General features: G+C 47.1%; 1 protein-coding gene across 3 annotated transcripts in view; it reads right to left on the reverse strand.

Annotated features, from left to right (window-relative positions):
* Nucleotides 1-687: 687 nt before the first annotated feature.
* The window catches only part of Psph (phosphoserine phosphatase), a 22203-nt gene continuing 8549 nt past the window's right edge, over nt 688-14341 (reverse strand). The window contains exons 1-6 of one of the 3 annotated variants that reach the window (XM_015491370.2): nt 13552-13961; nt 5085-5243; nt 3832-3966; nt 3261-3406; nt 1906-2054; nt 688-1198 (exon numbers count right to left, since the gene is read on the reverse strand). In XM_015491370.2, the coding sequence (XP_015346856.1) occupies nt 1091-1198; nt 1906-2054; nt 3261-3406; nt 3832-3966; nt 5085-5243; nt 13552-13700 (846 nt within the window). In that variant the 5' untranslated portion in view covers nt 13701-13961 and the 3' untranslated portion in view covers nt 688-1090. Of the gene's footprint in view, nt 1199-1905; nt 2055-3260; nt 3407-3831; nt 3967-5084; nt 5244-13551; nt 13985-14341 lie in introns of those variants that run through there. The other 2 variants (XM_048789869.1, XM_048789870.1) reach the window with 2 other exon arrangements.

A 14341-nucleotide genomic window follows, 5' to 3' on the forward strand; every position in this document is an offset into this window, starting at 1 on the left:
GCAGGACCCCACCCCCCCAGTCCCACCCAGCTCAGCCGTGCAGGCCCCTGAGTCCCATCCCGCTAGGCCGTGCAGGCCCCAGGGTCCAGATCCCATGGGAGGCAGGGGCTTCTGCCCTCCTCCTGGCCCGCCTCTCCCCTTCCCCGGGTTTCAGCCAGGAAGGGCGCATAATCTCATACTTTCAAAACATTTTCTGCAACGACCCTCTCCTTGCACAGTTCGGAACAAAAGGGAGCCCGACTCTCAGGTCTTTCTTCCCAAGCCACCTACAGACAGGGTTCAGACAGACATGCGGCTACTAGGTGTTGCTCAGTCTGTGTGGTGTGTGGGGGCGTGGCGGGGGGGGGGGCACCTTCCCTGGTGAGGCAAAACCTGTTTTCTTTCTTTTCCTTGATGTGATTTTCCAACATCTATCTTGTAAGACCAGTAGTCTTGTTTAAAGCTCCATTGTTATTTTTTTAAGGCCTTTCAGCCCTCCAAACATAACCAATCCTAAGAGGTGGGAAAGGGACTTCTCCCTGCCTGGCCAGGGCCTCGCAGGGGAACATATGGAACCAGGATGCTGACCAATGCGCTGCACAGACCCCAGGCTCCTCCTTGCCTGCAGACACCCATACACCCATAGTCCTTGAGGCTGGGGTACTGGACTACATAAGAGGCAGAACTAAAGACTCCACAAATCTGACCTGGAGGGTGGATAGATTTTTATTTGTACACCAAAGGGGAAAACCAGGGTTCCGGTGAGGCTGCCGAATGGATGCTGCCAGAGGGAAGGTACTTATTTTACCATACACCCTTGAAAGGCCTCAAGTAAAATACAGCCAGCAATGTACACAGGTACGGTACACAGGAATTCAGATAATACAACTCTCTAGGTAATTGATGGTCATAAAAATACTAGACTACAGTTAAAAAAGAAAAAGAAAGCAATCTTCTAGGAGTCCTAACTATAATTTACTTGAACATATAGAAAATCAGTACCGACTTTATATATTAAGTTGTCACAGGCAACTGTAATCAAATAGTATCAATCTGTGTAACTTGTAAAAATTAATCTGAAGTTGTCACGAGCTGTGTAAAAAAATGGAGATTATTCTTCGAGATCCCCCAAGAGCTCCACAAAATCAGTGATGTACCATCTGGCGTTGTCCTTCACCTGCTGCCTGATCACATTTCCTCCAAATCCAATGAAAACATCCTAAGAAAAAGAAAGGGGGTCATTGTTTAAGCCAACACAGCATCACTCAGGGCAATGTTTGCCTGGAAGAACAAGCTGTCCTGTAGAGCTGAGCATCCTCACCCAGGGACACCAGAGCCTGCCAACCTGGGGCTTGGGAGGAGGCGACCTGCTCCTCGCCCTCCTAACCCAAGGCAGACACAGACGAAGCCAAGCCACATGGAGAGACTGCCTGGGTTCTGAACATCTACCCCATGGCCCTGGGGAATCGCATGCATGGCTATCAGGCGGCTGGCCCCACCGCAATGCTTCCTGCTCAGGGTTTAACTCCTCAGAAATAAGACCCCACTAGTCTCATAAAAGGAAGGTACTTCCTTCCCCAGGGCTACGGGAGGCCTCAAGGGCAGGGAGGCAGTGCAGCTGCAAGGGGGCCAGTGCCATGGGCTGAAGCCAGGCCTCAGAGCACTAGGCTCCCTCACGGTGGCACCAACCACAGACAACGGGCTCAGGTCTGGAAGACAGGAGTCCCGCTCACAAGTCCTCCTGGGCTTGCAAAGCCAGCCAACGGAAAGAGACTGCATGCCTTCTGGCTGTTGGGGTTTCTATTCTATGGTGGTATCTGGCTGTTTGGTTTAATTTCTATTGCAAACCTGATGGACTTCTGAATCAGCTGTCTAAAACAAAACACCATCTTGAAAAACAAAAACAAGAGTGCCCTCAATACATACAGCAGGAGGACAGGCTTCCATGTCTGTGGCTCCATCTCCAATCATGATTATTTTCTTAAAGTGAAATTTTTCCTTTAGAAATTTAATAACTTTTCCTTTCCCACCAGAATCGGCCGTTGGCTGTGTCTCATCAAAACCTGCATATTCACCTTAAGAGAGCAGAGAAAACATGTTAAGTTCAGAGGCAAGTTACTAGGGCAAGCTTTCTGCACAGATGATGTCCCTGAGAGGCTAAAATGTCCCGGGTAAGTTGCAGCCTAGGCTCCAGCGTTACTCCTCAGAATAGATCATCTTGGCCTCTGAGTTACAGTCACCTCCGCAGAAGTGGCTCTGTGAGGTCTAAACATGCTGGGTGACCCACTGTATCCTCCAAGGTGCCAGTGTAGGAATTCTAAAAACCATAAAATAGTAATGTATTAAACTTGTAATGTTGATATTTAATTTCACTTAAGAGGAAATTCTAATTTACTTTCAATTATTACTATTCTTTTTTTTTTTTTTTGGTAGTTGGACACAATACCTTTATTTTATTTATTTATTTTTATGTGGTGCTTAGGATCAAACCCAGGGCCTTTCACGTGTTCAAACCCAGGGTCTTTCACGTGCTAGACAAGCGCTCAACCACTGAGCCACAACCCCAGCCCCTATTACTATTCTTAATAGAGTATCACATTCATTCCCTACCTTTTTCTTTTTTTTTTTACACAATTTTTAAAATTTTTATTTTATTTATTTTTATGTGATGCTGAGGATCGAACCCAGCACCTTGCATGTGCTAGGTGAGTGCTCTACTGCTGAGCCCCAGCCCCAGCCCCTCATTCCCTACGTTTTTCAATGATCCATCTCTATCTATTGATCCTTTAAAAAAAAAAGTCATATTAACACAATTGAATGTGATTTGGTTTTAAGACTATCAGCTGCCCCTTGACCCTACTGGAATAATATCAAACCACAGCCATGACTCTGAGAGGACTCACCAAGGGCCAGGAAGCATCCCCAGGGGCTGCTACGGTGCGCTGACCCAGCTAACGAAACTCTCCTTCTGGAGGCTAAATAGCTTCTAGCACATAAGAGCACACAGAATGGAAAGGGGACACACAAGAGAGCCCCCGCCACCCAGGAGTCAGCGCTTGCTGGATACAGAATCTACACAGATGAGCGACGGCATGGACACTCAAGCTGGACAGAAGATGGCCTGAGTCGCCGCAGAGCAAAAGATGACAGTCAGTCAGTCAGTCAGTCAGTCAAGGAATCACTGATCTCACATTTAACCCTGTTCAGGTTCATCCCCAGACGCTGCCCTGGGCACTCAGCAGCAGAGGGGACGGGATGGGACTCCCTCCCAGGCAGCTTACCGTTAAAGTAGAATTTCAGCCTGTTGGCAAAGACATTGGCTGCAGGGATGTTGAGCTTGGCAGCAACGTGCTCTACAATGCTCCGAAAGCCACCAGAGATGAGGAAGACCTGGACGTTCCGCTCCTGCAGGCGACTGACCAGCTCCCTGCAGAGACAGAACACAAAACACGAACACTGCTCACCACACATGAAAAGGAAACTAACATATATTTTTTCCTCTGGAATGCATTTGGCCAAAGTTTATCTGATGAGGTATTTTGACTAGGGATTTAATGCTTTAAATTTAATGATTAAATGCATGCAGAAATCAATGGGTGAAGCTTTTCTGCTGTCAGAAACCATTCTACAACTCTATTCTGCCCATGGACCCAGAAAAACACAAGAAAAGAAACACAGGTGAGCTCAGGTTCTCCCTGAGGACAGAATGAGGGACGGAGGGTGGGCAGACGTTAGCCAGAAGAGACACCTAAGGGCCCAAAGAACAGGGCTCCACAGCGAGCACCACACACTCTCAGGAGCGCCAAACACCAGTGCTGTAGGCGGTGCACCCAGCACCAAGGCCGCTCTCACCTGATGCCGGGTGTCAGGTGTGGGGGGTGCTCTGCCAGGAGCCTTTGCACCTGCTCCCTGGAGGGCTGGATCAGTGCCAGGCGCTCAGTGAGTGCAGCTCTGAAAGGCACTGCCCCACCCATGGCTCTCCGTGTCCTAGGAGAAAGACCCAACAGTCAGGCCAGTCACGTCAGCAGTCCTAAAACCCACATGCCCCGGGTTCTCACAATGCCTGTGGTGAGCAAGGTACTGGCAGGAACCCTGGGACCACAGTGATGCTGTTGCTATAGGAGGCGAGGCCTCAGAATAAACTCCTGAGGTTGACTGAGCAGCGCTGGGCCTCGGAGACCACACACCGTGCCTCCACAACCTGCCCTGCAGGCTCTGAGAAGCCATCGTCTTCTTCCAGGCACCTTCCCTGGAAGCCCTGAGTGCCTGTAAACCAAGAAGGGACCAAGGACAAGATATTCTTGACCTGGTGAGGGGCTATGACAGGTGGAGTGGCTGCTGCAGGCAGGTGGGGGGTGGGGTTCTGACCCCCCAGGAAGCTCACAGATGAGCCTTCCCGAGAACCACCAAGGCCACACTTGCTTATTCATTTATTTCTGGTACTGGAGATTGAACTCAGCAGTACTTAACCACTGAGCCACGACCCCAGCCCCTTTTCTTTTTTGAGACAGAGTCTCACTAAGTTGCTTAGGGCCTTGCTAAGTTGCTGAGGCTGACCTGAAACTTGCCATCCTCCTATCTCAGCCTCCTGAGCTGCTGAGGTGAAAGGTGAATGCCACTGTGCCCAGCTTATGTTTTATTTTTGAGACAGGGCCTTGCTAAGTTGCCCAGGCTGGCCTGAAATTTGCAACGCCTCGGCCATCTGAGTCACTAGGATGACAGATGTGGGCCACCTCACAGGGTAAGGCCACACTTTCAGCCATGACACAGGTGCTGGACCCCGAGGACCCCCAGGCTGTGTCTTTGGTTGGTCATGGTTGTGGGTGGCTCTCCTGCCCCAGCTCAGAACATGGCTGGCTGTGGGTCTGCCGGACCCAGTGTTCCTATTTTGTGCCATGACACATGTCACCATCATTCACGATGATGGGTGAGTGAGTAAGGCACACCACCAGTCAGCTCTCAGGGAGGGCAGGAAATGCTCAGCACTTGTCATGCTCCACCCACAACCAAATCCAAGAATGGTGGCTGGGGCCTGGCATTTCTCCCCAGAGAGCTGTGCTGTAACCCTGTCCACCATGCAAACAGTGAGTGAAGACTGTCCCTACATTTCTGACACAGCATCCTCGACGCCGCAGAACCTGGCCAGCTCGTCGATCCCCTCCTCTCTGATCACAGTGCTGTCCACGTCGAAACACACTGCATCAGCCGTGCAGAAAAGCTGCTTCAGTTCTGGGTGGGAGACCATCCTCGGGAGATCTTTCCTCCTGGAGGAGAACAATAAAGTGTGTTTGAGGACAGAAAGAGGCGCAAGAGGCAACAGCTGTGCCACAGGCAGCCCATGGTACCCAGGTCAGTGTGGCTCACAACGCACATCTTACTGACACAGTCTAGTGCCCTCTGAATCCCAGGCTATAGGGTCACAGAAATGAGCAAAAGCCAAACTCTAACTTCAGGAGCCCAGTTTAGTGAAGGGACGCACCTGCAAATATGCCGATGTTGTACCAGTGTCCAACTTTCCTTCTTTCTGGGGACTGAAGACACTATGGGCACATGGAGAAGCTGTTCAGCCCTGTCTGAGGAACAGGGCTGCAGGGAGGTCAGGACAACAGAGGGGAGGACAGTGGTGCAGACACTGCTGGAAGCCATGATAGGCCCCGCCTGGCAGCACACAAGGAGCTCAGGTAACGAGGGCCTTGGGAGAAACCAAGGGTTTGGACTTTAATACTGGGACACTCAGGAGAGAGGCGAGAGGAAGCGGCAGTCGCTGAGGCGGAGGGGGCAGTCAAACATGGCCAGACTGAAATCAGTGGGGAAAGGAGAAGAGGTTGGGGGGACGGCCTGTCAGGCGCAATGGTGCCTGTGTGATCCCAGAGACTCCGGAGGCCGAGGAAGGAGGGTCGCAAGTTCAAGGCCAGTCTGGGAAACTTAGCAAGACCCTGTTTCAAAATAAAAAATAACAAGGGCTGGGGTATGGCTCAGTGGTTAAACGCCCCTGGGTTCAATCCCCAGTACCGAAAAAATAAGTTGTGAAACTGAAGGAGAATGGAGAGGAGGTGCCTGGGAGGAAGCGAGAGGGGCCCTGCTGTAGAAAAATGATTGTACTAGAAACAAGATGAGAGGGATCCCAAAGGCTGTCTAGAAGAGCCTCCCATCAGAGACATGCTGTCATGTGTAGAGCCAGCAGATGATGCCAGTGATCTACGCTTAGAACAAATTGCACGTCCTCACCAGGCCCAGGCCCTGACACCAACATGCTAAGCTTCCCAAACACCTAGTCTGACTCAATTGTTTAAGCAGAAGTTTAATTAAATTCTGAGTGCTGAATGAGTAAAGTGATAAAACTGTAAATAGCATACTCATCCACATAATCATTTTTAAATTTTCACTCTGGAAAAATTCAACTTCATAAAAAAATAGAATGGATACACAAACCCCTGTGTATTCATCACCCTGCTTTAATAGCAGAGCTAATCTGGCTCCACCAACTGCCCTACATACTTTCACCTTCCCGCAGGATCTCAAAGCAAGTCATTTCATCCAAGAGTATTTTAAGCTATATTCCTAAAAGGCACAAACTCCTTTTAAAACTTTTAAAATTGGGCTGGGGTTGTAGCTCAGCAGTAGAGCGCTCACCTAGCACATGGGAGGCCCTGAGTTCGATTCCCAGCACCATATAAAAATAAATAAGTAAAATAAAGGTATAAAAAAGAAACCTTTAAAATTAATACATATCAATTGGTCAGTGCGACACTTCCACACATGCATATGGCATACCCCAGTCAAACCCAGCTCCTCCAACCACTGCTCCTGCACACACATATAACCCTTCTCAGCCTCCAGTAGACGCTGTCCTATGTGAGGTCAGTTTGCTCAGCTTCCACATGTGAGAAAAAATGTAGTGCTCGTCTTTCTGTGCTTGGCTTATTTCACTTAGCTCCATATCTTCTAGTTCCATCTGTTTGCTGTACATGACAGGATTTCATTCTTCATTGCTGAATGATGCTCCTTTGGGTATATAAGCCACTCTCTCTCTGTCCCCTCATCCATTAATGGGCACCTAGGCTGACTCTACATCTTAGCTGTTGTGAATACTGCAGCAATAAACACCGGGTGCAGGCATTTCTTTGGCATACTGGTCTCATTTCCTTTGGACATATACCCCGAAGAGGGACAGCTGAATCATGTGGTAGATCTATTTTTTCATGGGTTTTTTAATTTGATTTTTTTTTTTTTTTTGCAGTGCTGGGAATTAAACCAAGGGGCACTTGACCACCGAGCCACATCCCCAGCCCTCTCTATTTTCATTCTCGGGGTAACTTTGATCCTCCAGCCTCTGCCTCCTGAGTAGCTAGGATTACTAGTGTGCACTACCACATCCAGCTATTTTTAGTTTTTTGAAGAACCTCCATCCTATTCTCCATGATGGAACCAATTTACATTCTCAACAGCAGCATATCAGGATTCCTATTTCTCCATATCCTCGCCAGCATTTTTTTCCCCAGTGGTACTAAGAAGTGAACTTAGGAGCACTCTACCACTGACTCACATCCCCAGCCATTTTTTATTTTATTTTGAGACAGGGTCTCACTAAAGAACTTGGAATCCTCCTGCTCCACTTCCCAAATAGCTGGGATTTCAGGAGTGTGCCACCACGTTTGGCTACCAGCATTTATTAATATTATTATTTATAACAGCTGTGTTAATTGGAGTGCAAAGATATCTTGTTGTAGTTTTGATGTGCCTTGCCCTGACAGCTAACGACACAGCTCTTTTTCATGTATTTGTTGGTTGCTTGTACTATTCTTTTGAGAAGTGTCTATTCTGATCATTTGCCCATTCTTAGCTTTATTAGTTGAACAATCTTTTTTTTTTTTTAACACAGTCTTGGCATTTTTACAATGCTACTGTACTGATTAGGCTTCACTGCTAAGGAATGGAACCTAAGGCCAGCTCCACAGAGTCAAACTAGGGTAAGACGTGCCCATGTCTGACCATGCTGATCCATTCCCTGCCACTGACCTCCTCATTCCCCATTTAGCTCAGTCCATTCTACCAACATCATTCCCACTGCTCTTCTCCCCCCACAAACACACATACCTTGTGCCCAATAAATAAAAAGGTCTTGTTCCTTAAAATGCCAATTGTTTTATCCTCGATGCCACTGCGAATGCTGCTCTCTGTGCCCAGAATCACACCTTCCCTAAATTCTGAATTATTCTTCAGGGTGAAGACCAAATGACCTTCCCTGTACCATACTATATTCCCCTTTCCCACCAGAGAATTCATATTCCCATTAATCCCCTAGAACTCGAGGTCCTGTTGGGTAATTACCTTTCTATCTTGCACCCAGAACCGGGCTGGTTTAGGTAAATGCTTCACAATTAGATGCAATTGGATCTAAATAGTTATCAGGACTCAACAAGGAACTGAATCGATTATTGTTTTGATAAAACAATTCCAAGTCAGTGAGCTGTTGGCCTGAAGTTGAGATCTCCGACCAGCAATGCTGCTGAGGCAGATCAGCACCATGCATTCCAAAGCTGGAGAGAACCTGGAAATTGTCATCTGGGTCTGGTCCCAAGCCTTGCCACAGGAGCCAGGTAAGCACATGCAAGCAAGGAGTTCTAACTTCCTCCTACCTGCTTAGCTGTACCCAAGGTCACTGAGTAACCCAGGTGATAACTAAAGGAACTAAAACTTGGATCTTGAATGCACAGAGATAGCAAAGAAAGGCACATAAATTAAGCAGAGCTAACTGAGGCTAAGCACTGATAAGAACCTAACTGGACCCAGAGAACTTCTGAAATTCTGGCCAGAGCTCTGCTGGTTGGACAGCACAATGGCTGATGATTCACCACAGGAGAAAAAGGAAGGCTGTATGTTCCTTGGGAGACCAGCAGCTAGAGGAGATTTCACAGATCATCAGTTCCCACTGAGCCAAAGATCCAGGAGCTCCGTATCCTACTCCTACTCTGCTCAAAGCCCTCATTTGGCTTTGGATGGGCAGAATCAACCCCATTCATATGATATGGCCAGCAGGCTCACTGTAAAAGCCCAGGAAAGAGTCTGTCAGCAGAGAAGCCAGGCAATCCCACTGCACAAAGGCAGTGGGCCATAGGTGAGGGAAGAGGAAGACAGAAAGCTGAGGTGAGCTAAATAGGGCAGTCCAAAGAATACTTCATGAACATGCAGAGGCAATGCGGCATGATTCAGAATGGGCAAGACCACTGAGGGTGACTGCCAGGCACCTACAGCCTCAAAGCCAGGGAAAGACAGAGCCAGACAGAGCCAGGACCCAGGGCCTCACAGAAGACTAAGAGAGGACAAAAGACAAATATTCACTGCTTATACTTGAAAAACCAAGTACTTGAGCTTTTTTCAAACCACTAACACCATCCCCAGCTTCCACAAGAACACCAGCCTTTAGTAATCCCAGCTCCTTGTGAGACTGAGGTAGAGGATTACAAGTAACAGGCTGGCCTGGGCAACTTAGAGAGACTCTGTCTCAAAATAACAAATAAAAAGAGCTGGGGATGTAATGTAGCTCAGTGATTAAATACTCCTGGGTTCAATGCCCAGTACCAAAAAAAGTGGGGCGCTGGGGTGTAGCATTCTACACTCAATCCTCATTACCAAAGACAAAAAAAAAAAAAAAAGAACATCAGCCTTGACTATGGCAGGAGACCTACATTCCCTCAAGTAATGCAAGGACTGAATTCTACATCCCCAGCTGAACACTGGTCCTGACCTCTCTTGAAATTGTTGACACCTGCCCTCTGTGTTGCAATGAGGTCCCCAAGACAGAGAATACAGAACCTCTGAGACAACCCCTCAACAGATTCTTTCCCTACACCCTTGCCAGGAGGCCAAGCTGCATGACATGACCATAACTCTGCTCAGGCAACACTCCTGCCAGGGCCTGTGCCTGCCACCTCGGGTTACAAGGGTTTCAGCTCCCTCTCTGCTTGATTGACCAGCACAGCAAACTTGATCTCAGATTCCTTTCGCTCTTCCAAACCTGCTCTGCCTCCTTGTTCACTCACTTGTTCCCTCTTTTCTTTTTTTCCTTGTCTCCACTAGGAATGACTCACAGTTCATGCATATTCAGAAGTCTATGGGTGGGGGGGGAGGCTGGGGTTGTGGCTCAGCAATACAGCAGGAGTGAGGCCCTGGGTTCCATCCTCAGCACCACATAAAAATAAATAAATAACATAAAGGTATTATGTCAACTACAACTAAAAAAATATTTTTTTTAAAAAAAGGCTATAGGGGAGAAAATCTGCTGAGTAAGTTGCTTCAAAGTAAATTGTGTACATTAGAATTTCACACAAAGAAAAATCGTTGCTGGGAATGAACTCTGGATCCTCCAATCTGGCTCTTGGGGGAAGGGAGAAGACAGGACTAGGAATTTAAAAAAAAAAAAATCCTGGAGGGAGGAGAAAGTACTGGGGAGTTACACTGGCTGAACTATACTGTTATACTGTGTGCATGTACGAATATGTAACAACAAATCCTACCATGTATACAACAATAATGCACCAATAAAAAATGTGGGGGGAAAAAATCCTGATGGAAGGATCTATGATTCAGGCTCAGGCTCAGTCCCAACCAGGGTGCCAGCGTGATCCAACAGATTTAAAACAAAACATAATAGAAAACATGCTGACAAGCCCTTCTTAGGCCTAGCTCCAAAGTACAAAAACAGGTTTTCCTTCAGGGCCAGTCTTAGGAGGCCTAATTTTAGATAAGAGGGGAAAAATATCTTCTTTCCCAAACAAACTCTCCCAACTTTTCCATCTAGTGTCTTGTAAGAGGCATCTAAGATCACTCCACCTCCTTCACCTTTTGAGAATCAACCTCTGACCTTCCCCTGTGAAAGGACAGATAGGAACCAGCATGGTGCTAGGAGGTGAAACACAGCAAGAGAGCAAGTATGTTGGGCACTCTGGAAGCAGAGGCAGATTTGTGCAGGCCCCTGAGCAGCACACAGTGAATTCTGGAAGCTTTCGAATCAGAGGAGAGGAAAAGACCCTTCCTGCAAGCAGGACAAGCGTCCATCAGTCCCTATTCCAGGGCACCTAAAGCAAACAGGACAACTGGCTAAGAAGCAGGCACTCCTCTGGCAATCCAGATGCTGTGCCCGCCTCCTGGGCAACAGTGGATGGTTGTCTCTTCAGGTACAGGCAACTGCTAACAGAGAGAAGCACCACAGCAACTGACTACATAAGACACAGTGACTCATATCTCTCCAGTGCTGGATTCCCTTTCTGAGGGAAACTGCAAACTTTTTTTTTTTCTTTTAGTTGTAGTTGGACACAATATCTTTATTCCATTCATTCATTTTTTTTTTTTTTTACGTGGTGCTACGGATCAAACCCAGGGCCCAGCACATGCTAGTCACATGCTCTACCTCTGAGCCACAACCCCAGCCCCAAACTGCAAACTTCTTTAGGAAGGATCTGTGGGTTCTGCAAGGGCCTAGAAAGAAAGAAGGAAGATGTGTACCTGAAGGTCCAGAAAATGACAAGAAAAAGGAGACTGTAGCCGGGCATGATGGCGCATGCCTATACATATATGTGTGTATGTGTGTGTGTGTGTATATATACATACATATAAACATATGTATACATACATAGATATATATAAAAGGCTTGGGATGTTGCTCAGTGGTAAGCACTCCTGAGGTCAATTCCCAGTACAGAAAGAAAGAAAGAAAGAAGAGACTGTGGATCCACTGTCCCTCCTGTTGGGACAGTTACAGGAACAGTTCAGATGCCAAGTTCCCTAAGACCACTCCCCTGGGAGATGTCCTGCTTCTGCCTTCTTCAAGCTCTTCAGAGGAACAAACACACACTTCTAATGGCTTTGATTCTTCAAGTTTCAAGTAAGACAGAAAAGTAAAGGAAAGGGAAAGAGGATCTGTTGGAAGAAGAAAATGCAAATAAACAAAGAAGTAGACTCCTGACAGGAGTCTAGGCCAGGTGTGGGGGTGCACACCTGTAGTCCTAGCTACTTGGAAAGCTGAGGCAGGAGGATTGCAAGTCAGGGTCCAGCCTCAGCAACTTAGTGAGACCCTGTCTCAAAGTAAAAAATAAAAAGGGCTGGGGGTGTAGTTCAGTGGTTAAGTACCCTGAGTTCAATCCCTGGTACCAAAAACAGAAAAAAAGCAGGAAAAACCACAGAATGTAATTTCTTATTCACAATACATATCTCTGACACAGGAATTCTATTCAGAATATATAAGGAACTCCTGCAACTCAATAAGACAACCACCTACTAAAAATGAACAAAAAAGACTTTAACTAGACATTTCAAAAAAGAAGAAATGTAAATAAACTCAAAAGAAGAATGAATAAAATGAAGAGAGACAATGCCATGTGACGATATAGAGCGTCAACACTCATGAATTGCTGGTGAGTTTAGCAACTTCTGAGAAAATCAAACACACACTTACCACAAGTCCCAGCAATCCCACTCTTGGAGATGTGTCCAAGAGAAATGAAAACATATTCATAACAGCTCTATTTGGGATCACCCCAAACTAGAAACAACCCATGTGTCCACCAACAGATAAATGGATAAACAAATTGTGGTATATTCTTACAATGGAGCACTACTCAGTAATAAAAGGAATGAATGATACAAGGGACAACATAAATGGATATTAAACACACACACACACACACACACACTTTTTACAAAAGAAGCCAGACACAAGAGTACAAGCTGTATTATTCCACTCACATGAAACTCTGGAAATACAAATGCTATAATGACAAAGATCAGATCAGTAGGAATGAGAGCCAGGTGGAAGGAGGCCCTTGTAAGGTTCAGAGGAAATGTCCTGTTGTGGTGATAAGTGTGTATAAATTTGTCAAAATTAATTAAAATGTGCACTTAATCTGGGTGCATTATGTTGCATTAAATTATACATTAATACAACATTGGCTTTTAAAAAGTTATTAGGGGTGTCAAATTATTTCAAAATGTTTAAAGTCCTGACTGGTTTGTTTCACTATCATGAAAGTTAACAGGACTATAATCATTATTATACACAAAACCTACCTGGTAGTTGTAATAAAATACAGAAATCTTGGATTTTGTTATTTTCTGCCCTGACCCTCTACCAATACCAGCCATCAAACATTCAACGAGTAACTAAAATATGCAAGTCATGTATAAAAATAAAATTTAATGATTTTAAACAAATCTAATGAATGAGTTAATTAACTCCCAAGGTGAAGCTTTATCTTTATAACAATGTATCTGGTAAGCATTCATCTAAGATTCTACTTCTTATGGCAGAGGTGACAAAGTCAGACACTTCAAGTTTGGGGGATTGTCCCAATCTTGGGCTGATGGTTCTTCTAGGCGGGATTACATCATTCATTCATGCAGTTTGGTAATATAACTGTGGAATAAAACAAGTGAAGCCATCCAAAAATAAACTGATGAAAATAAAGCCTTGGGATGCCAGGAATTAATTTACCTATGCCGACTAAGGAAAGTAAGCTAGTCAGAGAGGCCCTGGGGAGAAGGGTCAGACGGCACCTCGAGAAGTCGCGCACTCACCCCGCGGCTGCAGCTGCACCTCTTCGGCTGCACGGCCCAGCGGCCCCCCACTTCCAGGCGCAGAGGCAGGTGACCGGTGCGGGGAGGCAGGGCTCTGACCCAGCCTCACAGACTGCTGATTCGTGGGGCGGCGCAGAGCAGCTCCGCATGTGCCTTCCAGACCGCGGGCGGCAGACCTCAGCTCTGCACCGCCCGGCAGGCCCAGGCCCCGGCCCCGCCCCGGGGAGGGGCTCCCGGTGCGCCCCTCCTCCCTCCTGGCTCCATCCCGCCTTCTTCTGGGCCCCGCCTCTCCTCCCGCCCCGAGGCTGCGGCGCAGACCTGTAAGTACTCAGCGGGAGCTTTCCCGCAGAGCCTGCCACCTGCAGCACCTCCGCTTTGCCAAGGAACGAAAGAGCTCCCCCGCTCCCCACTGCCAGGCCACTTGGGACAAGGGCTGCAAAAGAAGCGAGGCACCTCTGCACTGATTTTGCAACTAAAGAAATCCCTCGGGCCCTTTTCTGAAATTCACATTTGGCATTATGTATGCTCTTGTAGGTCCAAAGAATTTTTTTTCCTGGATGCTGAGATGGAACTCTGGGACACGCCTACCTGCATTCCAGCGCTTTTCATTTTGAGACAAGTTCTCGCTAACTTGCCCAGGCTAGTCTTGAACTTGCGATTCTCCTGCCTCAGCCTCTTCAACAACTACTCTTATAGGTAGAGGTAACTCAGCGGTAGAGTGCTTGCCTAGCGTGCACGAGGCCCTGAGTTTGATTCCCCAGGACTTCAAGCGGGGGGGGGGGGGGGGGGG

This window comes from Marmota marmota, unplaced genomic scaffold, assembly GCF_001458135.2.
Source record: "Marmota marmota marmota unplaced genomic scaffold, marMar, whole genome shotgun sequence".
Classification (NCBI taxonomy): Eukaryota; Metazoa; Chordata; class Mammalia; order Rodentia; family Sciuridae; genus Marmota; species Marmota marmota.